Source organism: Phoca vitulina, unplaced genomic scaffold (genome assembly GCF_004348235.1).
Source record: "Phoca vitulina isolate PV1807 unplaced genomic scaffold, GSC_HSeal_1.0 scaffold81, whole genome shotgun sequence".
Taxonomy (NCBI): domain Eukaryota; kingdom Metazoa; phylum Chordata; class Mammalia; order Carnivora; family Phocidae; genus Phoca; species Phoca vitulina.
The window spans coordinates 3,648,628-3,675,768 of NW_022589784.1; the positions used below are offsets into that span (position 1 = coordinate 3,648,628).

The 27,141-nt window shown below is 62.6% G+C and overlaps 1 protein-coding gene across 9 annotated transcripts in view; it reads left to right on the top strand.

Moving 5' to 3' along the window:
• The window catches only part of KDM4B (lysine demethylase 4B), a 134,651-nt gene that overhangs the window by 98,268 nt on the left and 9,242 nt on the right, over nucleotides 1-27,141 (top strand). For 4 of the 9 annotated variants that reach the window (XM_032394529.1, XM_032394530.1, XM_032394535.1 and 1 more), the window contains 7 exons: nucleotides 4,667-4,863; nucleotides 12,285-12,386; nucleotides 12,875-13,074; nucleotides 19,878-20,329; nucleotides 20,582-20,702; nucleotides 22,674-22,852; nucleotides 25,052-25,274. In XM_032394529.1, coding sequence (XP_032250420.1) covers nucleotides 4,667-4,863; nucleotides 12,285-12,386; nucleotides 12,875-13,074; nucleotides 19,878-20,329; nucleotides 20,582-20,702; nucleotides 22,674-22,852; nucleotides 25,052-25,274 — 1,474 coding nt within the window. The remainder of the gene's footprint in view (nucleotides 1-4,666; nucleotides 4,864-12,284; nucleotides 12,387-12,874; nucleotides 13,075-19,877; nucleotides 20,330-20,581; nucleotides 20,703-22,673; nucleotides 22,853-25,051; nucleotides 25,275-27,141) is intronic. The other 5 variants (XM_032394532.1, XM_032394534.1, XM_032394533.1 and 2 more) reach the window with 3 other exon arrangements.

The following is a 27,141-nucleotide window of genomic DNA, read 5'->3' on the forward strand; positions in this document are numbered from 1 at the left end:
ACAGCACGGGGCTGGTCCTCTCAAGCCCCCGGGCGCCCTTTGAGGCTGGGTCTGGGCCCCGGCGTGGGTGAAGGGCAGCTGGCCCAGGCCGCCCCCTGAGGTGCTTTTGGCCTCCAGGGGGGTCTGTTTTCACAGTGAATGGCCAGATCGGGCTGTAGGTATGGGGGACAGGTGGCCTAGAGGAGGCCGAACCTGAGACCAGGCCTCCGTGCACCAGGCTCTAGGTGCTTCCTGGCACCTGGTGAGAGCTGGATTCCGGAAGCGGCTAGTGGGGAGCATGCGGCCTGCTGTGGTCAGTCAAGAACAGGACTGCGGGAAGTGTGCACAAGGACACCTGTCCCAGGCAGTTCGGGCTGCTGGAACAAAGGACCACGGACTGGGTGGCATGTAAACAGTAGGACTGTGTCCCCCGTGGTTCCGGAGGCTGGACGTCTGAGAAGAGGGTGCCTGGGGGCTGGGTTCTGGTGAGAGCCCCCAGGCGGCTTGTAGCCGGCTGCCTCCCCGCTCTGTCCTTGCATGGAGCGGGGAGAGGACTTGGTTTAACTGTACTTACCTCCTGACGTTCCCATCTCCAAAGGCGGTCACATTAGGGGTTAGGGCTTCAACCTAGGGAAGGGGGGGGGACACAGCTCAGTCCACAGCACGTGTCTGTAGGGGCTCACCCAGTTCACCGAGGTCGGCCTCTAGCACACGCCCCACTGAGGTCCTTAGGCCTCAGGCTACCCTGTGAAAATCATTCTGCCCCTTTAATCAAGGTTCAGCAAACTTTCTGTGAATGTTTGCAGGTGTGTGGGCCACGTGGTCTCCGTGGGCCCGCTCTGCTCAGCTGTGGCGGCACCAACACAGTGGTGGGTGTGGCCGTGCCAATAAAACTTTATTTACAGACGGGTTGTGGGCCACATTTGGCCCACTTTCTGTCATTGGCCTACCCTCCACTTAAATGACATACCTGCCCAATAAAGAGACTTAGAAAAGTCAACGCACACGAATGGCTTGGCCCCAGAGTTGAAAGAGCCATGGTGGGTGTCTGATGAAGGAGCTTGGCTTTTCCTAAAGATTTTCTTTTTTTTTTTAAAGATTTATTTATTTATTTGAGAGAGCGAGAATGAGAGAGAGCACATGAGAGGGGGGAGGGTCAGAGGGAGAAGCAGGCTCCTCGCTGAGCAGGGAGCCCGATGCGGGACTCGATCCTGGGACTCCAGGATCATGACCTGAGTCGAAGGCAGTTGCTTAACCAACTGAGCCACCCAGGCGCCCTTCCTAAAGATTTTTGTTCATGACGGGGGCCTTGTACTTGTGAGCGTGCGTGTTGTATTTCTTGAGATCACAGATCCGTCCCAAGAACGTTTCTGTCATTTACACGGTGCCCCGGACCAAGGCTTAGCAGCGGCGCTGGGCGCCGTCGTGTGGGTCTGCCCACGGCCATCGAACAGCCTCCTTACGGTTCCTCCTGTGTGCACGTGCGGTCTTGTTGGTACCGAAGGGGAGGCCGGCTCTGCCTGGGCTCCTCACTTCCTCGGGGAGGTCCCTGGGAGGCGCGGCGCGGGGACCCGCTTGCCTCAAGTGACAGGAATGGCCAGTGGCCGCGCCTCATCCAGGGTTTGCCAGAGCCGCACCTCCCGCTCCCCCGGGGCTGGCAGCCGGTTCTGGCGGCTGGGGGCTCTGTGCCCTGGCCGTGGTGCAGGGGGCCCCTCAGACCTCCTCCCTACATTTGTGCCCCATTCTCATCAGGAACTAACGACGCAGCCAGCTCCCTTTGAGGGCACACGCTCTGTGGCGGGTGCTGACGGGGGCGGGGTGTGGGCTGCTAACTTGGGGAGCTGGTAGGAGAGCAGGGGAAACTATCAGCTTGAGTGACTCCAGCAGATCCTTGAAAATGCCTGTCTCCGGTTTGGGAGTGGGACGGCGGGTGGGAGAGGGAGAATGAAAACAGAGCGATTTGCCCAGGCCTTGCCCAGGCCATCCCGAAGAGCCTGCCGTGAACCCCCCCCCCAACACACACACTCTGAGCCTCCTTCGCGAGCAGCCCCTGCAGCTTGGAGCCTCTGTGTTTGCCCCGGCCGGCCGGCCAGCTGCACTGAACCAGCAACCTGTGATGGCCCCAGTCACAAGGTACCCGGTGCTGAGGGCTGTTGGGGGTCTGGCGCGCTCGGCTCCAGGAGGAGAAGCTGGGTCTTCTTGTCGGCCTTAGCAACCTCACCTCCCTAACTGGCGGGCCGACGGGAGCTCGTGGGTCCGTGGCGCCTGCCCCCCGAGCTCAGCTGCCCTGCCGAGGAGGCGATGGGGCCGTGTCCTAAATCCCAGCAGCTGTCGCTCCCCTCCCCCGGACCCAGTGCTTGCTCCCTGGGTGCCCGTGCTGCTCCGGAATCCTCCCCCATGGGCCACAAGCCCCACCGCAGCCAGAACCAGGGGAGAGGGAGTGTGGCTCCAGCCGGGCAGTGGGGCACGGGCCAGCCTCCAGGCCACCTGGCGTTGCTCCTCGGAGCACATCTACGTGTCCCCCTCCGGGGTGCACACAGGTGCCTTTTTTTAATTACTTAAGGAAAAGCAATTGCAGAGCCACTCCATACAAATCCCTTAAGCCGCTGTCGATGGGGGCTCTGGGGAGGCCGGGGCCCGGGCCAGGAATCTGAAACACGGGCACCATCTGTGCTCCCGCCACTCAGAAGCCAAATTACACCGCCAGCCTTTCTCTCCTGCACAATTTTTCATTAAATGAATTGCTTTTGCTGGGAATCGCTTGTCCATAAATATTCCCTCCTGCTTGGCGTGGTCAGGTTATTGCCGTCCCCAAGTCCAAGCTCCCAGATCCAGCCCTGGGGGGTAGGAGGGAGTGGGGGTGGGAGCTGGGGCTGCAGAAAATTCCTCAGGACACTTCCTGAAGCCCCTCCCGCATCCCCGACGCACCCACGTAGATGGGGGTCCTCAGTGATGGGGCAAGCATGGAAGGGCTTGTCAGGGCAGGGGGCACGGTTGCTGGATCCAGTTACATCCTTTCCTTCTTGCCATTTCCATTGAGAAAGTGACAGTGACAGTGACACGGTTGTAAAGGAGGGTGAGATGCGTGTTTAAAATGGAAACGTGTTTTAAGCTACGATTTTGGAAATGGGCCTCTCCTAAGCCTGTTTATTTGATAGGGAGGCAGAAAGAGGGGCTGAGAACGTTCTGAGCAGGCAGGCGTTCAGAGTTGGAGCTGCAGGGGCTGCAGTGCAGGTGTCCCCAGGCGTGTCCCTGAAGGGTGGCTGCCCTGAGGCCTCTGGTCAGCACTCACAGGACAGGCCTTCCTGGGTATATTTGTCCCCATAAGGAGGCAAGGACTGTGTCCGGTTTAGGCAGGAGGGGCACCCGGAGGTCAAGACCACCTCCTTGGGTCCCCTAGGCCACCTGCTTCCAGGGCCTGCGTTATCCTCCAGAGTCTAGACCAGTCTGCAAACCAGGCCCTGGGCCGAATCTGGCCCTTTACCTGTTTTTGTAAATAAAGTTTTATTGGTACACATATTCGTTTATGTATTACCTATGATATTTCTGAGCCACGGCAGCAGAGTTGGGAGGTTGTGACTGGGCCACTGCCTGGCCCTTTATGGACAGTTTGCCAGCCCTGCCCTAGACCAGTGGCCCCTTAGTTTCTCTCCCTTTTTGCAGTAGGATGATTTTCCAGTCCTATCTTGGTCTCATCCCACAGGTAAGTCGGAGACCAGGGCTGCCTGAGTTCTTCCTGCTGATGGAGGAAGGTCATTGGCTCACTGGTTAGAGCCCAGCTTCTGGAATCTTTAGCTGGCTTTTCTGACCCACGACTTCCCAAGGTGTTAAGTGTCCCTGGGACACCTGCGTGCCTCCTGCATGGTGCCCGGCACTGGGGGCCACCACGATGCGATGACATGGAGGAGAGGCTCCAGGAACATGTGGCTTGTGGGAGTTGTTCAGGGCACAAGAGGGATGGGTCTAGACAGCAGCAGAGGGGACAAGAGGGACCCCATTTCAGCTTGTCCTCGCCATGCTTGTTTGCCCCGTGCTCGAAGCTCCCACACACACAGGACCCTCTGCTCCAAGGCAGTGTTGCTCCAGGCCCCCTGGTACACTGTGCCCGCCCCCTGCCTCCGCGGGCCACTCTCAGTCTGAGTTCTGGCCGCCCTGGGGCAGCCGCTGAGTCTCCGGGTCCTGGCTTCCTCTCCCCAAACCCGCGAGGCAGAGACTGGGAGCAGGCACACATGCGCCCTTGGGTGCCCTGCACCTTCTTAAAATCACTTGTTTCCTTTTTTGCTCTCAGCCTTTTGGGACTGACCGCTCTCCCCTCTTCCTAACCTTCGAAATGACTGCTGTTAGGAAGCACTCCACATGCATTTTGGGGGGGACGCGTGTCCGACAGCTGGCAGGTTTCGGTTAGAGCCGACATGTGGGCAGCTGGAGGTTGGACCCTCGTGACCTGGGGCTCCTGAGCTGCGTCTGTCTGCCTGCTGACCCCCGAGTCCCCCACAAAGGGTCAGCTGTCATATCCCTGGGCCTCGTGCTGGGCGGGGGCTGTGACCCCACAGGAGTGGGCCAGAGGCTCCCACTTGGGACGGAAAAGCGCTATTTCCTGTCTGGAGGTAGAGGTTCTAGAAAGGAGAGAGGCCGGGGTGGGACTCACCCTGCCACGGGCTCAGCAGATGTCCCCTGCCCCCTGCAGTGCACGTGCCGGAAGGACATGGTCAAGATCTCCATGGACGTGTTCGTGCGCATCCTGCAGCCGGAGCGGTATGAGCTGTGGAAGCAAGGCAAGGACCTGACGGTGCTCGACCACACCCGGCCCACGGCCCTGAGCAGCCCAGAGCTGAGCACCTGGAGCGCCTCCCGGGCCTCACTCAAGGCCAAGCTCCTACGCAGGTGAGTCACCCAGGAGCCTGAGCCACTGCGCCCTGCCTGGTTCTGGTGGTGCTGCCCCAGCCACTCCCGCTCTCCACCTGGCTGGTGGCTGCAAGCTGTCCCCCACCTCCTTTCCCTCTCCATATCCCCTCCTCATCCCCTCCTCCTCCTCTCCTCCTCCCCTCCTCCCCCTCCCTCGCCTCCCCTCCCTTCCTCCTTTCCCTTTCCTTCCTTGCTCTCTTCCTCTCTTCCTCGTCCTGTCTCTTCTGCAAATGTGTTTCTCAGGCCTCGACTTCCCCGAACATGGTCAGTGGGCCTGGCGGCAGGTGGTGTCTGTGTTTATCAGTCAGGTTCCCTCTTATCCTCGTTCACCAGCTCCTGGGAGGCCAGTCCTTTGGCCCTTGGGCCACACGGTTTCCTCTCTGGGAGGACACAGGCCGTCCCCGTCACTCTTGTGACAATCCTGGACATGGGAGCCCTGTTTCTGCGTGGCAGGGCTGCTCGGGTCCCTTCTTGGCTCCGAGTGATGGTAGGTCTCGTGCTGCAGCCTGTGTGGCTGCCGCACCCCTGCCCTTTTGCGTCTGTGGATGCTCATTTGGCACTTCCAAAATCCTGCTGTTTGGATTCGCGATTATGGCCGTGATGCAGAGTCCTGTCCCCCCACGGATGTCCTTTACACCCCCATCCTGGCTCGGAGGGCCCCTCTCTACAGCGTGGACCCCTCCAGACCAGCGTGGTCGCCGCCGGTCCACATGCCTGGCATTGGGTGGGGGAGAAGGCAAAGCGACAGCACCCTCTTGGCATGTCACCGAGACTGTGGGGACGTGGGGGGCGGGTCTGGGCTGAGCAGGAGTCAGCTTGGGGCCAGGAGCGAGAGACAGCGGCAGCAGTGCCCGACGGCGCCCCGCTACCCAGAACATTGGTCCATTGGCTTTTTGTGGGAGCACCCAGGCTCTCCGGGTCTGAGTGCTCATGGACAGTGTTCCGCCGGATTCCTTCCTGGTGCCCAAAGAACATTCAGCACATCCTTGCCGGGCCCCCAGCCTTGAGCTGGAACCGTGTGGTGCGGGGCCTGACGGGCTCATAGCCACTCGACAGCATGAAAGGCGCTGTAGACAGTGACATTCCGTAAACCAGTGCGCGTGGCGTGTCCCGGTAAAACTTCATTCACGGATGCTGAGATTGGAATTTCATATCATTTTCCCCTGCCGCCAAGTAGGACCACTCTTGTCACTTTGTGAACCATTCGAAAGCATCATCACCGTCTTTAGCTTGTGGGCGCCGCCAAATCAGGCAGCAGGTGGATCTGTGCTTCGGGGAAAGCTTTTCCACCGGCAGCCACTCCATCAGTTCCGTCTTCATCTTGTCCCCACTGGCTGTGGATGGTGTCTCGGGAGGCTGGGACAGAGCCCTCCTTCGGGGAGCCCCAGCGCCCTACGGGGACAGACACCCTTGGACCTGTTTCTGGGAAAAACCATCCTGGCCGAGGGGCCGTGCCGGCCCAGAGCCTGCCCCCGACCGGGCTGTTCTTGCTACCTCGTGTCTGTCTGTGAATCTGCGAATCTTGGGCAGTCTCAGCCTCGCTGCATGGTTTCCCCACCCTGGGACCCCTCTCTCTGAGAATGTTCCAGCAGCTCTGGAATGCTTTCACAGCTGCTCCTGACAGCCTTCGTGAAGGTGAGTCTCTTTTTTCTCTGCTTTCTTTTGTTGTCTGTCCTTTTGATTTCTGGCTCTCCCTGTGTTCCTTGCGGGGAGCAACTTCTGGGTGAGGCCAGCCTGCAACAGAGCAAGGAGTGAGCTGGTGGAAGGCTAGCTCCCAGGCCAGACGTGCATTTGCATAATGGCTAATTGATTGTGGCTCAGCCTAATTGGTCAACAGAGCGGATTGCCAATAAACAGGCATCACATCCCAGAAATGGAGTGGCATTAGAGGCTGTCTGAAGAGCCTGCCCAGAGGACAAGGGACCCCAGCCGGCCGGCCCAGAACCTTCTGTGCCAGAGGAAGCACCCTCCACCCCCTCTGCCTGGGCCACCCCCTCACTGTCCCAGCCCCCTTGTCATACACTCTTGCTTTCTGGAGCCTTCCTGTCTTCCATCTCTCCCTCCCTTGCTGCCGACCAGGGGAGCTGTGGTAGGCAGCCAGGGGGACTGGAGTACAAATCAGGCTTGTTCCCAAGGATGGCATTTTCTTTAAAGCCTTTAGTATGTAAAATATGGCTGATTGCCTTCTTTTTCTTTAAAGTCATGGGTTGGGGGGCCTTTCTCAGAAAAAGCGGGCTGGGGACTCAAGGCCAAGCTGGATGCCCCTGCCCCTCGGCCTGAGCTCAGTGACTGTCACAGAGTCCCATGTGACTCTCTCCTGGCCATGTGGTGCTCTGCCCTAACCAGCTGTGCCAGCTCCCCTGAGCCTCAGAGGGTTTGTTTTGGGGGAGGGATGTCTCCCCCTGAGCATCCTTGGCTTGGGCCAGAGAGTGAGGGCGATGCTGGCTCTGTCCCCAGACCAGGTCTCTCCCCTTAGCACTGGGGACTCTGGGGCCGGATCACTCTCTGGGAGGGCACATTCTGGGCACTGTGGGAGGTTAAGGAGTCACCCCGGCCCCCACCCACTCAGTGCCAGGAGCACCCCCAGTTGTGACAACCACAGATGTCCCTAGACATCGTGTGAAATCCATGAGCAAGGGCATGGCATTGGGGTGGGCTCCTCACCTGCCCGCTGTTCCCCTCCATTCTTTGAGTCCCCCTGTGGCCCCTTCTCCTTCTCTGGGACCTACAGCTTTTCCTCGGTCCTTGCTCAGACCAGCGCAGCCAGGCCCCTGCCCCCCAAAGTTTCAGCCTTCTGACAGCGTGCCCCCCAAACATCGCTTCAGAGCAGAAGCCAGGTGTTGGCCTCTCCGGGAGAAATGATCTGCACCCTACTTGTGGCCCTCCTGCGGATCCACACCGAAATCTGGTCGTGTGAATTGACCCCGCCCCGTGACAAACGCCACGAAGCTGTGACCTTCCTGCCTCTTGATGCGCGGCTCCTTGGGTTAGCATCTCCATGCTCTTCCTCCTCCTGTTCTGAACGAGTAGCCCTTTTCCGGGTGCACACTGTCTTCCTCTCGGCTCCTTGTCACTTCTGACGAGGGCTTTGAGAAATGCCCCGCATCGACCGCACGTTCCAGCAGGTGTGCGATCCGCCAGCCGCACGCCAGCCTCGCACGACATCCGTGCGGGCCGTGCTCAGCCGTCTGCTGACAGGAAGATGGAGAGGGGCGTGCTCCCTCGCGGGGACCCACGGGTCTCATCCCGCCGCAGCCTCTGCCTGCTCTTGCTGACCTTGACCCCTGTCTGTCCGCCTGGGCCACTCTCCACCCACCACCCTCGCGTCACAATGGAAACAGGGAGCCCAGGTCCAGCCTCCCACCCCTCCGACGCCTGCTGACCCGCAGGCGGCCTGTGTCCCCTCTCCTCCCTGTGCCTGACACCCTGAGCCAGGCTGGAGGTTACCACATCTCTGAGCCCGCTCCCACCAGCCCCCCCCAACCCCAACCCCAGCCCTGCCCTGCTCCTGAGCCCTTTCGCACAGACACACCTCCTGGTCTCTCAGGAGCGAGCCCTGTGACCCTGGGGCCTGTGAGCCCCATGGCCCCAAAGAACTTGTTGCCCTGGTGGCCCACGTTTCCTCGATTGTTCTCCCCCAGAGCACGCACCAATTTCTGAAGGTGAAATCCTTTCCTTGCTCTCGCCTGCTTGTCTCTGGGGGCAGGCAGTGCTGGGGGGTGAATGAGGAGTGCGTGTCTTGTGGCTGGTGGGGCGGGGGTGGTGGTGTGGAGAAGGGTCTTGGGCACAGGGCTCCTGGCCCCCTGCTCCTGGATGCAGCGGCCGTGCTGGCCTCGGGGCCTTGGCGGTCCCGGATGCTCCCTGCGGAAGCAGAGGCCCTGGGCAGCGGCCGGTCCTGTCAGAGCTGGCTCCTTGGGTGCTTTGGGCCCTCTGTTGACCAGGTCAGGAGCCACTCGGACCCTGCCACCTGGGCGGGGGTCCAAGAGGAGCCCCTCACACTGCCTCTCCTCCCATCTGAGGTCCAAGGACACCTGCTTCCACACTGAAAACATTAATGTCGGTATTTGGGCTCAGTCCCAGTCTTTGGTTCCCGTGAACTTACGGCAGTGACCCGCAGTCAAGCCTGGAGGGTAAAGTGCATGGTTTTTCTCCACCTGCTCCTGAAACACCACCACGACGACCACACAGGAGTGACCGAGAACAGCAGAGGGAAGGCTGAGCCGTGCCCGCAGACTTGGACAGGAAGGAAAGGGTGGGCAAGAGAGCCCCCCCTTTGCAGCACAGAGGAAGCTCGGATCCGAGGCCGTGCAGACAGGGAGGAGGCTGGCTCGTGCCGGGAGCTCTGGAAAGGCCTGGGATTCAGAGACACGGGCGCCTCCTGGGCCGGGGACCACAGTGGACTGGAGGCCAAGTGTGAGGTGCTGCAGGGCTCAGGGCCCCCACCACCCCATCTCCAGCAGAGGATGGGGTGTGAGCGTCTCCAACCAGAGAGAAGAACAGGGCCCATGTAGGAGATGGTGCGGTGAGCCACCAGACACCTGGCCACTCGGGGGTCACTGGGGGGTGCACCTGCCGGTGAGGAGGAGCCTGTGCAGCTCGGGGAGAGCTGGCTCCAGGTGGACAGACAGGTGGGCTGGGAGTCGGCTTGAGGTGTCTCCCAGGGCTGAGAGGTCAAGCGGAGGACAGGGAGATCATGCCACAGAGGCTCCCTGAGCAGCTGGGGCCTCTGTGATGCGTTTCGGAAAGAGAGGAAAGAACATTGCCTGGGACCCAAACACTGCATTTCCAGATTAAAAGTCTGGCACAGAGGATGAAAATGATCCATACAATGCACACATCGCTAGGCAGTTTCACAACTCTCGGGTTAAACAGAAGGTCCCAAAAGCTTCTGAAAGGAACAGCTAGGTCCACATAAAGAGCAAGAGATCCTAAAGGCATCGGACTTATGCTACAAGCTAACGTGCGAAGGAACAGCCCTTCAAAAATCAGAAGAGGAATAATTTTCAACCCAAAAGGATGTGCCTAGCCAAATTCCAAACTAAATGTGCAAGGGGATAAAGATCATTCTAGACACGGAAAGCCTCAGATTTCCCTTCTTTCTGAGGAAGCTACTGGAGGATGTGCCCCAGCCAAACAAGGGTATCAACCAAGAAAGACATCACATTGAGGGACCCGGATCCCACGCAGGAGCCTCCTCGGCAGTCTCAAGGGGGCAGGCCGCTGGGTGTCCTCGAGGAGTGTGGGATGCCCTGCGTCAGAGACCACCCACGAGCTTGGAGATCACCAGGAAAGCTAAGCATCTAAGACGGGCCAGTTCCCAACTCCAGGAGGAGCGAGTGATCAGCTGCGTCACTCATGGATGAATGACACCTACAGAATCAGGAGAAGGGAAATCTGAATGTCACCACGTTGACCGTGGTGGCAGACGTGGGGAGAGAAGCGGGGGGCCTGGAAGTGGCAGGAGGCCGGGCCACACTCTTCGTGCCTGTGCTTGTGGTGGGGCAGAGACATGTAGAAGCAAATATGAGCGGGGGAGGCAGCTCATCTGGCACGGTGGCCCCGGGGGGTGCCGCTGTGGCCAGATTGCATGACCCCGAAGTGCATGGTGGACGCCTCTTCCTGCCACTCCGACAGACTGGCTACACGTTCTTCCAGTGTATGTTTTCACAAGACGGGTATTTTCTTTGCATGCTGACGTTCAGCTTGCTTTTCCCACTCTGCGGGGGCGGGGGGGGTGGCCTTCCACTTATGTCTGTCAGTCTGGCTCCGCCCCGTTCTGGGGGGTCTCTGCATTAGCAAGGCCTGGCGGGGCTTGGGGTCTGGCACTGCGGCTGCCCAGAGCTCTGAGCCCCGTGGTGCTTTGGGGGCCGGGGAAGGTCTAGGCTCTCTGGGATGGACAGGACCGCCCCTGGTCGGCCCTGCGAGCAGCGGGCAGCATCCGAGGTGGCCTCCCAGTTCCCGGGGCAGGGGAGGGCCGGGGCAGGGGGGCTGCAGGAAACCATGGCCAGGTGAGTTCACAGTAGGAGGACGCCCTTCTGGTGGCTGCTGCCTGGGGTCAGCGTGGGGGTTCGCCCGTGCGCGCCCTGTCCTGCAGCATTCCCAGACCTGGAGAGAAGCCCCTCCTCGGGTGACAGCTGGTGATGCAACCCGGCTGCGCCCTACTGCTGTCCTGGGGCTTGCTGCCAGCTGGGGCCGCATTCCCCAAAGTGGCTCCACGTGGAGGGCCCCGCCCCCCGGCTCCATGGTGGTAGAATGCGTTCTCCCCCCACCCCCCCCGCCCATCCCCTGGCTCCCGTGCCCCCTCCTGCCTGGCTCCTTGCCTGCGCGTTCTCCTGCCCCCCCCCCCGCACCCCCTGCAGTGCACGCCATGATGTGTGTGACGCCATGCCTCTGCCCATGACACTCCCTCCCCCGGAATGCTCCCTGCTTTCCGCCTTTGGTCATTGGAGTGGCTCATGTGCAAGCATCACCCGGGGCTTGTCAGCCTGGCCTTGCCTGGGCTCAGGAGAGATGAGCAGCGGCAAGCCAGGGGCCCTCAAGCAAGGCAGCTGAGCAGTGAGAAGGACCGGCAGCAGTTAGCGTTAGGGGACAGTTAGGAGAGGCCCCCCAGGAGCCGGCAGGGGCAGGCATGGGGAAGGTGGTGAGGCAGCTCTCAGGTCCCTGCGTCCTGGGACAGCAGGGCTGTTGTGGGCACCCCCTGGTGGGAGATGGGGGTCCTGGCATTGGGAGCCCTCAAGGCCTCCCCGGGCCCCCCACCCAGCCCCAGTCACAAGGCCCTGCTTTGTTTGGTGACCTCTTGGTCCTTGGAGGTGCGGCTGCCACGGGGACCCTCATAGGGTCTCCGTGTCCAAACTGACCTCACTGGGGCCACACAGAGAGCCCCTGGAGGGAGGGAAGCCATAGCCAGCGCCTCTCTCGGCATTGCTGACCCTCAGGGAGAAGAAAGGCTAGTGGATTCTGAGGCTTGAGCCCGAGGCCCCACAGGGGGTCACCCTGACCCCTGGAGGGTGCTGGTGACTTGCCCCAAGCAGGCTTCTCCACATCCCAGCCTCTGTCCCCTCTTTGGAAAGTTCCCAGGGCTGAACAGGGAGGCCCGGGCCGCTGATCTACAGTTCCATCCAGCCTGGTTGTGTTCCTTCCTTCCTTTTTAACCGATTCTCTCTGGTTTGCCCTGAGAAGCCATCGCTGAGCCTCAGGTGACTTCTCACTTGGGGCTGAAAGCCGAGGGCCACCCGCAGATGGTCACAGCCCTGAGCGAGGCTGGGCTCTACCCCAGCAACCGGCGAGTAAGGGACACGGAGCACGGGTTCGGGCAGGTGTCCAAGGCCAGGCCCTTAGACGAGGTGTCCGGGGAGTCAGCAGAAGTGCTAGAGAAAAACTCCCTGACGTTTACATTCTAGACAAATTAGTCTGAAAGAAAACAGACACTGGAGAAAGACTGAGGAGGACAGGAAGGCCAGTCTAGAAAGGAAGAAAGAGCAGACCAGGAGGCCGGGGCCGCCGTAAGTCCACCTTGTCCCTGTGTGCAGGCATCTCCACCCGCCCCCCCGCCTCCGCCCCCCCACACAGCGGCTCCGAGCCAGCACCCCCCACCATCCCACCTCCCGGCCATCGGCACCCGCTCTGCCCCACGCAGCCCCCCTCCACCTCCCTGTCACCGAGCCAGCGCCCCCCCATCATCCCACCTCCTGGTCATCAGCACCCGCTCTGCCCCACGTGGCCCCCATGCCTGTCCCCCCTCCACCTCCCTGCCCCCGAGCCAGCGTCCCCCACCATCCCACCTCCTGGTCATCAGCACCCGCTTTGCCCCAGTGGCCCCCGGGCCTGTCCCCCCTCCGCGTCCCCAACCCCCAAGCCAGCCGCGCTGGCCCTGGGCCCTGTGACTTTGGGGCACCCTCCGGGGCTCTGTTCTGCCAGCTGGGTGGTGGGGCACACAGATGGGACTTCTCCCAGTCACTTGACGTCCTGTCTGATGACCGTTCCTCTCCAGGTCCCACCGGAAAAGGAGCCAGCCTAAGAAGCCCAAACCGGAAGACCCCAAGTCGCCAGGGGAGGGGGCCACCGGGGCCACCCTCCTGGAGGAGCCTGGTGGCCTGAAGGAGGAGGCCTCGCAGGAGGCGGACGCCGAGGAGGAGGAGGAGGAGCCGCAGCCAGCGCCACCGCAGGGTCGGGAGGCTGAGGCCACGGAAGGTCAGTCAGGCCTGGGGGTCTCCTTCCTGACCCCCAGCTGCCGGGAGGAGCCAGCGGTCACCGTGGCCACAGGGTCCCCGCTCTTGGGAGTCCGATCCAGTTGCTTCCTCACCCGGCTGGCTGGCATTATGGGGGTGCGGTGGGGAGCGGTCTCAGAAACATGCCCTGACCCCGTACGGGGCCTCGGAGTGCTGGCATAGGGAACTGTGCGAGCTGGAAAGGCGCCCCGTGCCGGCGGTTCGTGGTGCTGCCGCTTTGTCATTGTCCTCGTTGACACCTTCAGCTGCTCCCCTGTGTGCACACGGCAGGTGCTCCCCAGGGGCGAGGGGACGCCGGACTGGGCTGGATGGCAGATCATCCTGGCAGCCGCACCTTGCAGAGGTCACCAGAAGGTCCCGCCTGGGTCCTCCGTCTCCGTCCTGGTGGCTGGTTGTTGGGACAAGTGAGCCCAGCATGGCCCTGCTTGCCTTGTGCCTGTACACCGCTGGGATGCCCCCCGTGGCTGCCGACGAAGGTGATGTGACACCCAGGGGACTCTCTGCCCCGGGGCGCAGTGTGAGGCCCGGATGAGGTGCTGCTCAGCAGACAGGCCGCGGCACCCCCAGCGTGCCCACGGGCTGGTGGTAAGGCTCCCGTCAGGGAGCAGCTGTGGGGCTCCCTGCAAGCGGCGTTTTTAAGAAGATGCCACTTGTAATAAATGCTACCGAAAAGTAAAGCACCTTGGAGTAAACCCAACAGAAAACGAAAGATCTTTACTGAAGAAATTAGAGACGTTTTGAAAAGGAAGAATTGCCTTTATATAAACGCAGCGACGTGTGTCGGGGAGCTTCCTGATGGGAAGACACGGTTTCCTTCCAGTGCTGTGCTGGTTCACGCAGCCCCTTCCAGTACAGATGGAGGGCGAGGGGTCCAAAGGACAGGGGTCAGCAGAGGCCAGCCTGCCCGACCAGACATGAGACTGGCCGTCGGCAAGCAGGAAGGACGGGAGCAAGGGCCCTTGGCCATGCGGGTGGCAGAAATGGGGGCCACCGCTCTTTGTCCTGGGGCGGGTGGTGACTCTCAGACGTAGCCTCGGATGTCACAGGGCACACACCATTTGTTTCAAGTTCAGAACACACGCCCAGCTGGACGGTGCAGTTTGGGGGTGCTCGGGTCCGCAGAGGCAGCTGTAACGAAGCCCCCGAACTGCGGGCTTCCGCGGCAGGACTTCGCGGCTTCACCGCCCTGGAGGCCAGAAGTCCGAGTTCCAGGGTTAGGACTTCACAACGGGAATTTGCGGAGCACAGGGAGAAAGCAGGGCTGAAATCAGTGGAGGAAACACAGTGCCCTCCCCCACCCGCCCACCCCAGGTGGCTCCCGGTGGGGGTGGGGGTGCGGGGCATGTAGGTCTTCCCAAGCAGTGGGCCTCTAGGCCCTGCACTCCCGTCGTGTGTGCCCTGGGACCTAAGAAGTGGGTGTGACCAAACACAGCCCGTCACATGGGTCCCGTGGCCAGAGCCTGGGCTGTGTTGGGTAAATCATGATTTCTCTGAGCTGGGCTTTGGGGTCCAGAGCCTGGTGTCTCATCAGGTGTTTGCATCTGAACCTGGAGGCCATGCAGCCACAGGGAGAGTAAGGGAGGAGTGTGCCATGTGGCCCATTTGGGGCTCTGGCCCGAGGAGTTGGGAGACTCCGCAGGCCGTCGCCGGCGGGGCTGGTGAGGGCTGGGGCAGTGAGTGACCCGTCCTCCGGGCCTGGGTCAAACGAGAGACATCGTCCCTGGTGCCAGGGCATGGGGTCAGGCTGGCTGAGGGACAAGCCGCCCGTGGGGGTTGGTGGTAGGGAACTTGGTTCCAGCTTGATGAGGCTCTTTGCCTGAGTAGGAATGGCTCACTGAGGCCCAGCTGGGAGCCCGCAGGGACTCCTCGGCTGAGCGGGTCGGGTGGTCAGGAGAGACGAGGGTTTCAGTGGGGCCCTCCTGGGGAGCGTCGGAAGGAGACCTCGCAGCCCAGTGGCATCTCTGCTCCCTCCTGAGCAGACTGGCCTGAGGCTGGCCGGGGGACAGCCCGGAGGACAGATACACTTGTGGTCACGCACCAGCGCCCGCCGACCCCGCTCACCCAGCTGCTTAGCTAAGGAATGATGGCTCTCTTCTGTTCACTTAATTTTAATGGATCTTTACCCAGATCTGCTGACTCTTTAAAGACAACCGCCTCCCACCCACCCCACCGCCCACTGCGTGGGCCGTCACCAGCTCTTGGCCGTCTGTGCCCAGTCCCATCCTGGGGGCGCCGGGGGCCTGGTCTCCCCGAGTCTCGGTATTCCCAGCGAGAGCTGGCCCGTCGAGGCCCCTTTCCCAGTGAGCCTCAGGCTCTTCTCCCGTTTTCCTTTTCTGAGATGGAAGCAGGGGGGCTCCGTGTCCCCCGAGAGTAACCCTCGCAAGCTGCAGACCGAAGTCAGGCCGCCCGGAAGGGGCCGTGCACAGCAGACGCCTCCTTCCCAGCATCTGCAGCCCCGCCCTGTCCTCTTCCCCAGTCTCACCCTGGGACCCCATCAGCTTCTTGGGGCACATGGATCCCAGGAAGGGCGGGGCGGTGTCTGCTCAGGGCCAGCACACTCCCCCATTCCAGACACACCGTCCCTGCTCCACGCCAGAGCTGGAGGAAGGGGGATCGGGGCTGCGTGGCCTCCTTAGGAAGCGGTCCCTCTGGGCTGCCGGATGTGGCGGCCACAGCCCCATGCCACGGGCAGAAGCGTCCCGTGAGCCATCCTCAAGCCGTTGAATAAACAAGTGCTCACAGTCAGGGGCGATGGCAAATTCATGTCCGGGGAACGAGTGGAAGATTTTAAAGTGCTTTCTAGGCTTCCTTTAACACCCACTTAATATCCCTAAAAGCTCTAAGTGCTGAGGATCATGTTGTGCGCGAGCAGTAGGCATTTTGTTTTGGGTTTGCACAGCGACAACAGTGAACGCCGTCACTTCCGCACAGCATGCTGAGCGAGGTGGTGGGCAGGCGTGGAGGCGCCTGGGGCTCTGCGTGGGACGGGGCGGGGACTGACCGTTCCCCAGGAGGAAGCCTCCTCAGGGCTGCGAGGGGCCAGGGCTGGTTGCTGGGGTCCCCCACCCCGCTCTCGCGGCCAGGCTGTCCGGGAAGAGCCCTTGCCCTGGGGCACCTGGACCAGCAGCCTCCTCCCACACCCACCCCTGACCTCGGGGGTCCGGAGCCGAAGGGAGAAAGGCAGCCCGTGTCCGCCCTGGTTTGCTGGGTCAGCAGGGGCTCCCTCCTTCTGGAGGGTCACAGCCGTCTCATGGGAGCTCATCCCCCCCGCCCCCCATGGCTCGCTACGGCCGCGGTCCCTTCTCAAAGTGGGGGCAGCGCCGGGACCCAGGAGCGTTGATTCTACCACTGTGCCGTCTGTCGTCCCTCCCAGGTCGAGTGTGCGGCAAGGGACCCCACCCTGAGGTTCCGACTGGCTCTAGACCCTGGGCCGTCACCTCTCAGGGCCTCAAGGAGCTTGGCCCAGCCCCGGGGCTCAGGGGCAGTGCGCAGTGATGGAGCCGCGGGGGTCAGGAGTGGCCTGACCGTGTGTGATGGGTGTTCGGGCGGCTACACCCAGCAGGGGGTGGAGGCCGGGCCTGAGTGTATGAGGGGCTGTGCGTTATGCTTGGATGTGTGTCCGGTCACACGGGACACACGTCCCCAGCACAGTCCAGCCAGGCCTCAGCCACAGGCGTGCCCTGCCTCAGGCTCTGCAGGGGAAGAGTGTGGCATCAGTGGGAGTGGCCTGGACTCTGGGGACCAGGACCAGCTCTCCCAGGTGGGGGTGGGGGGAGGTCCCTAAAGCGGGCAGCAACTTGGGGCACCACCCTGCTGGTTCCCCAGGCCTCCTTCCATGAGCAGCATCCCCGCAGACACTGAGCTCAGGGGCCTGGACCTGCCAGGCGCTCTGGTGCGCTCCCGTTGGTGAACTTTGGGGCCGTAGAGGTGTGCTCCCCAGCCAGGCAGGCCCTTCACATCTAAGGCTCGGGTGGGGGTGGGGGCTTGGCTGTGACTCACCCCACCCCTCAGAAAAAGTGCTGGAGGAGCCTCAGCTTGAGTGTGGGGGGTGGTCCCTGCCATTCTCCGGGGGAGAGAGAGGCTCACCTGCTGGGGAGACCCCTGGCTGGGACCCTCAGCCCTGTCCGTGTGACTGTCGCCTGCGCCATTTCAAAGTTTCCTCAGGCCCAGGCAGGGGTGGGACTTGACAGGGTCCCAAGGGTGAGACCCCTACCCTGGGCCTGTGGTGGTTCCCGTGGCAAGGACAGAGCCCCGAGCACCCGGGTGTCCTTCCCTGCCGCTGGTTTGTCCCCTAAAACGGTCCTCTGGGTGTGTCCTCCGTGGTTTCCCAGAGTTTAGGCCGTGGGAAGAGGCCGGGCGTGTTGCTTTTTAACAGCAGAGCCTCTTGCTTCAGAGTAAACAGTAAGTAGGTCCCCCCGTCCTCAGGCAGGGAGAGCGCAGCTTGGTTTCCATTCGAGAGGTCGGCCCTGTCAGGGCGGAGGGAGTATCGGGTTTCCTTAGAGAACAAAGCTGTTTATTGGAAAGTGCCTTTTACACGAATAGGACAGCCTCTTTGCCCTTTCTGTAAATTAGTAGAACCACCGACCCGCCTTGCCACTCGCCTGTGGGGCCTGATGTCCTGGGGCCCTGTGCCATCCCTGCCCCCATCTCACCCTCCAGCCCCGACTCTCCCCTCCACGTCCCCCCCTCCACGTCCCCCCTCAGCCACCATGTCTCCACCCCCCATGTGATGGCTCCCCCAGATCTCTCCCTGCTCTGTCTCTCCCCCAGCACCCCCACGTCTCTCCCTCCAACGTCTCTTCCCGACCTCCACATCCCCTGCCACACGCACACACACACACGTGCACACGCCTCTCCCACCTCCACAGGCTACCTTCCATTGCAGGGGGCCATCCAAGCCCAGCATTTATAGGGGAGAAATGGTTTCATCTCAGCCAGATTACTGTTTCTAAGGTGCAGGCAGGAGGGGGGCCTAGGGAGCAGTCAGGGCCCCTCTAAGCGGAACGGCACGGGCCCCTGCGATGTTCAGGACCTGGGGCGTGAGCCAGGCTGGGGCAGGCACCCCCTCCTACTTAGGACCGGTGGAGCCTCTTGAGAAACACGGGATGTGTGGTGGCCGAAGACAGGAGGACAGGACAGCCTGGGCTGTCCCAGCAGACAGGGCAGGGCTGCAGCACTGCACATGGGGAGCAGTGGGGAGAGGTGGGGAGGGCCAGGGGCCTGGCCCGGAGCCTCGGCAGGCTGACCAACTCATCCCGGGTTCACCAGGAAGCCCTCGGCCCTGGGCAGACCAGATGGTCACTGCCATCACTCCTTCTGTGATTTCTTGCCCCTGGGAAGCTGGGACGTACAGACGAGGGCCTGAGCTAGTGTGCCCATTCTCCAGTGCGGCAGACCGGGCCCGAGGGTTCCAGGCCCACTGTGCTGTGGGCTGTGCGCCCCAGCAGGCCACCAGGCTGGTTGTCCCTGAGGGCAGGGGTCCCTGAGGTTGTGCATGCCTGGCCCTGAGCACAGCGGGCCTCACGAAGGCCACCACCTCTGGAGTTCCCTGTGGTTGCTGTGACCGTGACCACAGACTCACACTTACGCTCTGACTCTGGGAGGTCCGCAGCCTCACGTGGGTCTCCCAGCTGTGGGCAGGGCTGGCCCCGACCGGAAGCTCCTGGGGAGACTGTGTTCCCGCCTTTTCCAGTTTCTGGGGGCAGCGCATCCTTGGCTCGCGGCCCTTCCTCCATTGTCAAAGCCAGCAGTGCCACAGTGAACCTCCCTCTGACCGCAGCTGGGAAAGATCCCTGGCTTCTAAGGACCCCTGTTAGTACACTGCACCCATCGGGTCATCTATCATGCCGAGATCCTTAACCCCGTCTGCAGTTCTCTGCTGCCGGGTCAGGCTCCGCGTTCACAGGTCTGGAGCTAGGACCTGGGCATCGCCGGGGACTGAGGTGCTGCCAAACATACCCCTGGTCACTTTTTTTTTTAATTAAAGATTTTATTTATTTATTTGACAGAGAGAGACACAGCGAGAGAGGGAACACAAGCAGGGGGAGGGTGAGAGGGAGAAGCAGGCTTCCCGCGGAGCAGGGAGCCCGATGCGGGGCTCCATCCCAGGACCCTGGGATCATGACCCGAGCCGAAGGCAGATGCTTAACGACTGAGCCTCCCAGGCGCCCCCCCCCATTCACTTTTATCTGATGTTCCGGCCCCCAGTTAAGATGCCACTGCAGACATGCCTCGCCTCCCTCCCTCCCTGCCCTGTCACCTGTCACCTGTCAGGAGTCCCCCAGCATCGGCCCTCCGCAGTGGTCCTCCAGGCCTGTCTGACTCTTGTGTTCTGCTCAAGTGACCACTTCTCATGGTTTGCTGGTTGAGGTTTCACTCTTTAAAAATGGTCAGGCTGCACACTTGAACCTTGGTAACTTACAGAACCCGGATACCATCTTCCGTCCACCCCACTCCCCAGGAAGGACACTTGGAGCGGCCCCCGCCCCCCAGTCAGGAGCCCAGAACCACAAAGCAGCTCCTCCCAGCTGCTTTCTCACTACTACTTCCAGAAGGCCCTTGGAGCACCTGGCAGAACCAGGAGGACAGGGACCAGGGGCAACCCCAAGGCTCGGGCATGATGGTTTCAGGCCGCCAGCAGTTTGAACTTGCTGGAAGCACGTGTTTTGCGGAGGGAAGGTCACTTCCTGCCTTGGTGCAGGGGCTCGCGGGAGAGTGCATGGCTGCTGGCCTCAGCTCTGACCTGTCTTTCCTCTTTGCCCACAGAAGACGGGAGGGGCAAGCTGCGGCCGGCCAAGGCCAAGAGCGACAGGAAGAAGAAGGGCTATGGTCCTCCGCATCCCCACCACCCCCTCTTGCCCCAGCTGCCGCCGCCCCCACCCACCCAGTTCCCTGCCGAGGAGGCGCCCAGACTGCCGCCCCCGCTGGAGCCCCCGGCACTGGCCCCGGGCCCCGCGCCAGCTGAAGAGAACCCCCCACTGCCACCTCTCAACGTCGTGCCCCCCGAGGCACCTGGCGAGGAGCCAGAGGTGAAGCCGCGCCCCATCATCCCCATGCTGTATGTGGTGCCACGGCCTGGCACGGGGTGTGACAAGGGCCGCGTGTCCTGCCAGCAGGCCTTTGAGCACTTTGCCCAGAGGGGCCCCACCTGGAAGGAACAGGCGGCCCCCATGGAGCTGACGGGTCCCGAGGAGGAGAGCGGAGCCAGCGAGGTACAGGTAGGGGAGCTGCCGGCGGAGGGCCCTGGGGCCTGGGGGTCCCGCTGCCCCGTGCTCCCGCCCCAGCCCTGCTCGTCTGAAACAGCCCCCGCGGCTCACCACAGGAAAAACCCAGTAGCTCCCGGCCATCCCCTTCCAGGCGCCCTCGCACCCACGACCGGGGACACAGGCCGTCCGCTCTGCCCCGAGGGGCCAGGCTCTGCTGCGCCTCCAAACCATGCCCTCCGCACACACTCCCCGTTCTGCTTTCAGGCGCCACCCACGTTCTCCAAACTGAAGATGGAGATCAAGAAGAGCCGGCGTCACCCCCTGGGCAAGCCGCCCACCCGCTCCCCGCTGACCGTGGTCAAGCAGGAGGCCTCGAGTGACGAGGGTGAGGCCCCTGCTCAGACCCCCTCCCCCATGCGGAGCGTCAGCCCCAGCGGCCCCTGCTCAGCCTGCAGTGCTCCCCTCAGCCAGGCCCCAGCAGCCCCGTAGAGCCACCCCAAGGCGTGGCCCCCACCCTCATTCGCTCCACTTCCCACCTTGGGGTGCTTGCTTTGCCAGAGCTGGTCCCAGGGCCTAAAACATACACCATGGCCTGTGAGGGGCAGGCTGCAGGTCACGGGGGCTCAAACCACAGCCCAAGACCACGGGTGCCATTTACCTTTGTGTGCCTCAGTTTCCCTATCTGGAAAACGGGGGCTGCCAGTCCTGTGAGGCGTCCTCCCGGGAAGGTGCACGGAGCCTGTGCCTGGAAGGCGTGCCATGTGGTGCCGAGCCCGGGTTATCGCCCGGGGGGCTGTTTGTCCCTGTGGTACCTACCCCACAGCGGCTCTTGTGCTCTGCGAGAACCTCTTCTGTCCCTGCCGGAAGCCCCCGCCCCCAGGCCTGGGCTGGCTGCCCCCTCGCCCCGCTCCCGTGGCCCCGGTGCGTCCGCATCCCTAGCTGCCCCCAGGCAGGCGAGGACTGTGCCTTCTCCTCTCGCGGGCTCGGGATCTGCTGGGATGCCTGGTGCAGAGTAGGCTTCCGGAACATTTACAGAGCGGGCCAGCGAGCGAGTGAGCCGAAGGGCATGCCTGTGCCCTGTGTGCCGGCCGCACCCCCGCATCGGGGCTTGAGAGGGGACTCAGAGCTAGAGGCTCGCAGGGCTGGGCGGGCCCGAGGACTACCCCGCGGACCTGTCCTGGCTCTGCGACCCCGGTGCCCGTATGCGGCAGCTGCTACCCAGGCCTCGTGACCTGACCTGTGGCCGGTCCGCCCGCTTGGCAGGGCTCTTCCTGGTGGCCCTTGGTGGCCGCGGGGAGGGTGGAACAAACGCGATGTGGAGCTGGGGCCGGGATGCCGCTGAGAGCCGGCAGCGCGGGCTCTTGCAGAAATCCTGCTAAGCCAGCATCAGTCTTTCGTGTAAGATGCCCATGGAGTTTGCAAAGCATCTGGACATCTGCTTTCGTTCCGAATTAGATTTGAGCGCTAGGGCGAGGAGGGGTTCTGGGGGCGCCTGGGATCGCAAGGCCAGAGCCCCCAAGAGCAGGGGGAGCTCACTGGAGGGCCAGACACAGCCAGAGCCCTGCAGGCAGCTAAAGGCTGTTGCATCATTTCCAGAAGGGGCCTCCAAGGCCTCCCCCACCCCCACTGCGCGGGCCCCTTGGGTGAAGCCGCAGCTCTTTGCTGTGAGACCACCGGGGGCCCAGAGCCCAGCATGTGTCCTGGGATCTTTGGTGACAGAGGCAGGCCCGCAGCTCTTGTCACCTGCAGGGGGCCTGGGCCTGCGTGGGGCCTCCTCAGGCAGAGCAGTCTTGGCCCTCGAGTCAGGCCCAGCCCTGGGGGTCTGCGCTGACCTCCTCCTCCCTCTCGGGAGTCCCAGGTCCCACGCCCAGGACTCCAGGCTCCTGTCTGCTTTCTCTTCCCACCATGCCTTGCTGGCCCAGCGGCTGTGAGGGTTGTGGCCTCAGGAATGAGAACCCCGCTTCTTGGGGTAGCCTCCTGCGGGGCACTGAAGCTCAGCCCCGTGTCCTCAGGAAACACAGCAGTGGGACTTTGGGGGGCTGGGGTGTGGCTGGCTGGTACGTGAGGCCAGCAGAGGCCAGCCGCAGCAGGTGACAGGCGAGATGGGGGCACGTCTGTTTGTGGTCTCCGTCTTGGTCGTGACACTAAGTCCCCGAGTGTGTTGGAGTGACACCGCTCCTCCACTCCCAGCCGTCTTCCTCCCTGGGCTCTGTTGAGCTCGGGGACCTGTCACCACGGATGCTCGCAGCAGTAACGGGCCCACAGGGGTGGGGTGGGTGGGAAGGAAGGTTCCTCTGGGCCTCCAGCCATGCCTAGGTTTCTCTCCGTCCCCTCCCGCCCTCCTGTTTTCCTCTAGAAGCCTTCCCTTTCTCCGGGGAGGAGGACATGAGTGACCCCGAGGCCTTGAGGTCTTTGCTCTCCCTGCAGTGGAAGAACAAGGCTGCCAGTTTCCAGGCCGAGAGGAAGTTCAACGCGGCGGCCGCCCTGACCGAGCCCTACTGCGCCATCTGCACCCTCTTCTACCCTTACAGCCAGGTGAGCGCCGGGCCGGCCGCGGGGGGCGGGGTGGGCAGGGTCGGTCTGCGCGGGGGCACCTGTTCGCCCCGCCTGACGGAGCCCCGGGGAGGGCGGTGGAGACCAAGAAGCCGTTTGCTGGAGGAGCCGCCGTGGGGTCGGTGCCGAGCTTGGCCTGACAGGAGACCTGGGGGGGCACCGGATAGCTGCAGGGCAGCGGGTGCGGGGGAAGCCCTGGGCATTGGGGGGCACATGAAGCCGAAGGCTCCCTTGGAAGGGCTGTAGGGAGAAGCAGAGAGAGCCTGGTATCTGAGTTTTACCAGAGAGGGACTTATCCTGGACCTGAGAGCCAAGGGGCGGACTGGGTCCAGGGCAAGCGCCCTGCCTCACCCAGCAGGACGGACCCCGTGAGGAGCCCCCAAGTGGCCTCTGCCGAGCCAGGCACTTGTTCTGAGCTGGGTCCCGCTCTGTCCCGTTTCCCAAGTTGGGGACCTGGCCTCTCCCCGGCCTCGTCTCATGCTGTCAGCCACCAGGTCCTGCCCCCTTAACCCTGTCGCCCCTCCCCCTCGTGCTGTCACCCTGACCTGCCTTCTAGCTCCTTCTTCCTCACCTGCCCTGGCAGGAGCCCTTCCTGTCGGTGCCTGACTGAGGCCCGGGCACATGTTCAGGAGGCCACGCCGGTCATGTGCTCCCTGGCTGGAAACTCCACCAGGCTCACCACGGGCCCCGGACTCGCAGTTTGCCCCCGAAGCCTTCCTCTGCCGTGATATCTGCCCCCCACCACGCACACAGTGACAGCGTGCTCTGTGCTGACCCCCAGGGTCCCAACCACCCACCTACCCAGCCCCCTGCCTTACCAGACAGATTTTTATTCATTCTTTGAGTCTGCTGAGCTGCCTTCTCTTCCATGAAGCCTTCCTGGACCTGTCCCTGGGCACCCCGCCCCCCAGGCTCTCCCCCCCACCTCTGCTCTTCTCCTGCTGTCTATGTTTATCAGCCCCTGGACTGTGAGTCCCTGGAGGACAGGGCTCAATCTCCAGGCTCCTAGCCTAGTGCCCACTTAGCTGAGCCGCCCCGAGGTCTGTGCCCCGAGCCGAGGGCAGCATGCTCGTGTTAAGGGCACTGCTGCTTCGCGCTGCCTAGAGCGCCGTCTCCATGCAGATGTTTGCAGACAAACAGGACAGAACACACGGCTTCTCCAGGCGTGGCCCTCTTTAGTGCTGCTGGGAGTCAGGGTGCTGGGACCACCGGCCTGAGATGCGAATCTCCTTGAGTCCAGTGGCTAAGTTTCATTGTGCCCACAGCTCCGGTGGGCTTCTGCTGTCAGAGCCCTCGGAGTCAGGGACCAGGCCTCACTTGTCCCATGAGGGTGGTCAACGTCGCGCCTGGACATTCTGCCTGTTTGGGAACCAGCCGGTCCCTTAACCCCAGGTGGCGGGCAGGGTGCCTCCGCCAGAGCTCGTCCCTCCCGGGTCAGGGGAGTGCAGAGTCCTCCTACCACTCCTCTGTGGGTGTCCTGAGACAGGCCTGGAGGGTGTGGGACCTGGGTGCCATGGGCAGGACGATTTCATCATGATCTGTTCACGTGATGGGATCTGGGGGGCTCAGCAAGGACTGGGGTATGGCCTTTATGGGACATATGTCAGAGGTAGGGAAAACTCTGTGTAGGTTCACAGATAAAACAGTGTCAGGTCATGGTCAGGATCACAAGAACACACAGACCAGGGGTGAAGGGCTGGGGGCCCCTGGTCTCGTGGGCGGGCTGGGCTCTAGAGCACGCATGAGCAGACATCCGGATGTTCCTGGCAGTGGGAACGGCACAGGCAAAGGCCCCGGGGCGGGATGGTGCCTGGCTCCTGGGGTGTTGGAGGCCGAGCGAGGAGGCTGGTGTGGTTGGAGCAGAGCGATCGAGGGGCATGAGGGCAGCAGGACAGTGTCTCTGCCAATGTGACCCTAAGTGGGAGGGTTTTCGGTGGGGGCGGGACAGGGTCTGGCTGTGTTTGAGGAGGATCTCTTGAGGGCTCTTGGGTCGGGGTTGAGGGCTGGGAGGGTGGGATGGGGCAACTGCAGGGAAGAGTGAGGAGCAGGCCAGGGGGGTATTTGGGGCGGTAGAGGGCAGAGTCAAGGATAGCCACGGTGCCTGGCCTGCTTTGGCCATGTCGGGTGTCCCGCCTGCCCCGTGTCGGACTCCCCACTGAAGGCAGCCCCCTCCTCCTGCAGTCCCTGCAGACCGAGAAGGAGGCTCCCCAGGCCTCCCTCGGGGAGGGTCCCTCGGCTGCTCCTCCTTCCAAAAGTGGCCAGAAGACACGGCCGCTGATCCCCGAGATGTGCTTCACCTCCAGTGGTGAGAACACGGAGCCCCTCCCCGCCAATTCCTACATTGGGGACGACGGGACCAGCCTGCTGATTGCCTGTGCGAAGTGCTGTCTGCAGGTGCACGCCAGTGAGTATGGGGTCCGCGCCGGCGGCCAGGGGCGCGCAGCTGTGGGCTCCGTGGCCCCCCTGGGTGGCCCCTGCTTCACCCTCCCTGGCTAGCCACCCTTGGGTCTGCGGAGCCAGCAAGCCCCTTCCCTCTGCGCTGCTGTCTGGGGGCTGTCACAGGACCTGGTATCATGGGCTGGCCTTCCCCCTGGCCTATTCTGATGGTGCCACTGAGGCCTGTCCTCCCCTCTGGGCAGCAGCAGGAAGAAACGAGGTGCCCATCACCTCATTTGAATGCGCTGTGACACTTTTATTTTTTTTTATTTTTTTTTATTTTTTTAAGATTTTGTCCATTTATTTGACAGAGAGAGACACAGTGAGAGCAGGAACACAAGCAGGGGGAGTGGGAGAGGGAGAGGCAGGCTTCCCGCGGAGCAGGGAGCCCGATGCGGGGCTCGATCCCAGGACCCCAGGATCATGACCTGAGCCGAAGGCAGACGTTTAACGACTGAGCCACCCAGGCGCCCCCGCTGTGACACTTTTAAACTGCACGCTTTGGGGCAGGAGTCAGAGGGTAAAGCTGAGATTCTAGAGTGGTCCAGGGGATCCGATCTCTCTCTGCCACCGGCGACCACCCTCTCCCAAAGCCTGAGGGCCCGACTGAGCCTGAGACAAGAAAATGGATGTCTGCCCCTTTCTCAGGCATGAGGGGCAGCAGATGCGAGCTTGAGCCTCCAGGACGGGAAGGAAGCTTTCTGGAGCTGTTCAGCCCCATGGGCTGCCTAGCAGAGGGAGGCAGCCGTAGGTCTCTATCCAGCCCCTGCAGAGGCCTGCCCGGAGCTCATCTTGTCCCCTGGCTAGGAGCCCGTTTGCTCTGCCTTGCTGGGCCCAGGTGTGAGGCGTGCTCCTGGGCGGGCAGGCCCCCGGGGGACGGCAGTGCAGGCCCAGGCTGAGCCCACCCTCTGGAGGGGACTGAGTCGGGCTGCACAGGCGGGAACGAGCCCGGGGGGCGGGGGGTGGGGGTGGGGCAGAGGCTCAGCATTGTCCTTGACACCGGGCACTGGAGAGAGGTGGAGCCCACTCTTCCTCCAGGAGTCAGGCCCCCACTAGGCCTGGAGCTTGGCTACGTGCCCCCCAGGGCTCAGAGCAGGGGGCCGGGCTCCGGCTCTCGCACGCTTTGCTGTGCCTCAGGACCTCTGTGGGGACACAGCAGAAGACCACCTCTGCTGCCCTGCTGTCTCCCTGTGTTCCCCCTGGGGCCCATTGGCGCTGGCCACTGCCCACTCCAGGCAGCAGAGCCCGTTGGCCAGGTGACAGTACCCCAGCCGGCCGAGGGTGCTGCTGGATGATGACTCCAGGGCACGGGCTCTTGACCCTCTGCTCCCCTCCTCCACGCCCTCTCCCCATTTCTAAACCAGGACCAAGGTCCTAAGCAAACCTTCATCACCCAGAGCCTCCAATTTCTGGTTTCCTAAGTAGTGGTTCTGCCTGAACACAGGGCCCAGCTGGCTCAGCCCTGCCGTCTGAGCTGCAGCATCCACGAGGCCCGCTTCGAGGCGTGCACAGCTGCGGGGCTGCTTTCCTGGCTTGCCAGCCTCCCTGGCCTGCAGAGCCTGGGCAGGGCCTCCTTGACTAGACGAGACTAGAATGGAGATAGCAAGGGCTGCCTGGGCCGAGCAGCCCCAGCAGGGGGCCCTGCTCTCCTTCCCCCTACTTGCGTTTCAAACGAGCCATTTCCAGACCGTTCCCGCTGTGCGCAGTGGCCTGGATTCAGGGAGAGAGAACGGGGAGAGCAATTGCCCTAAATGCTGCCGCCGAATTCCAGGAGGCCCCATCGGCTCTGCATGCGGCCTGGCGACAAAGGCCGCCTCGTCTCAGCTGCCCCCCCC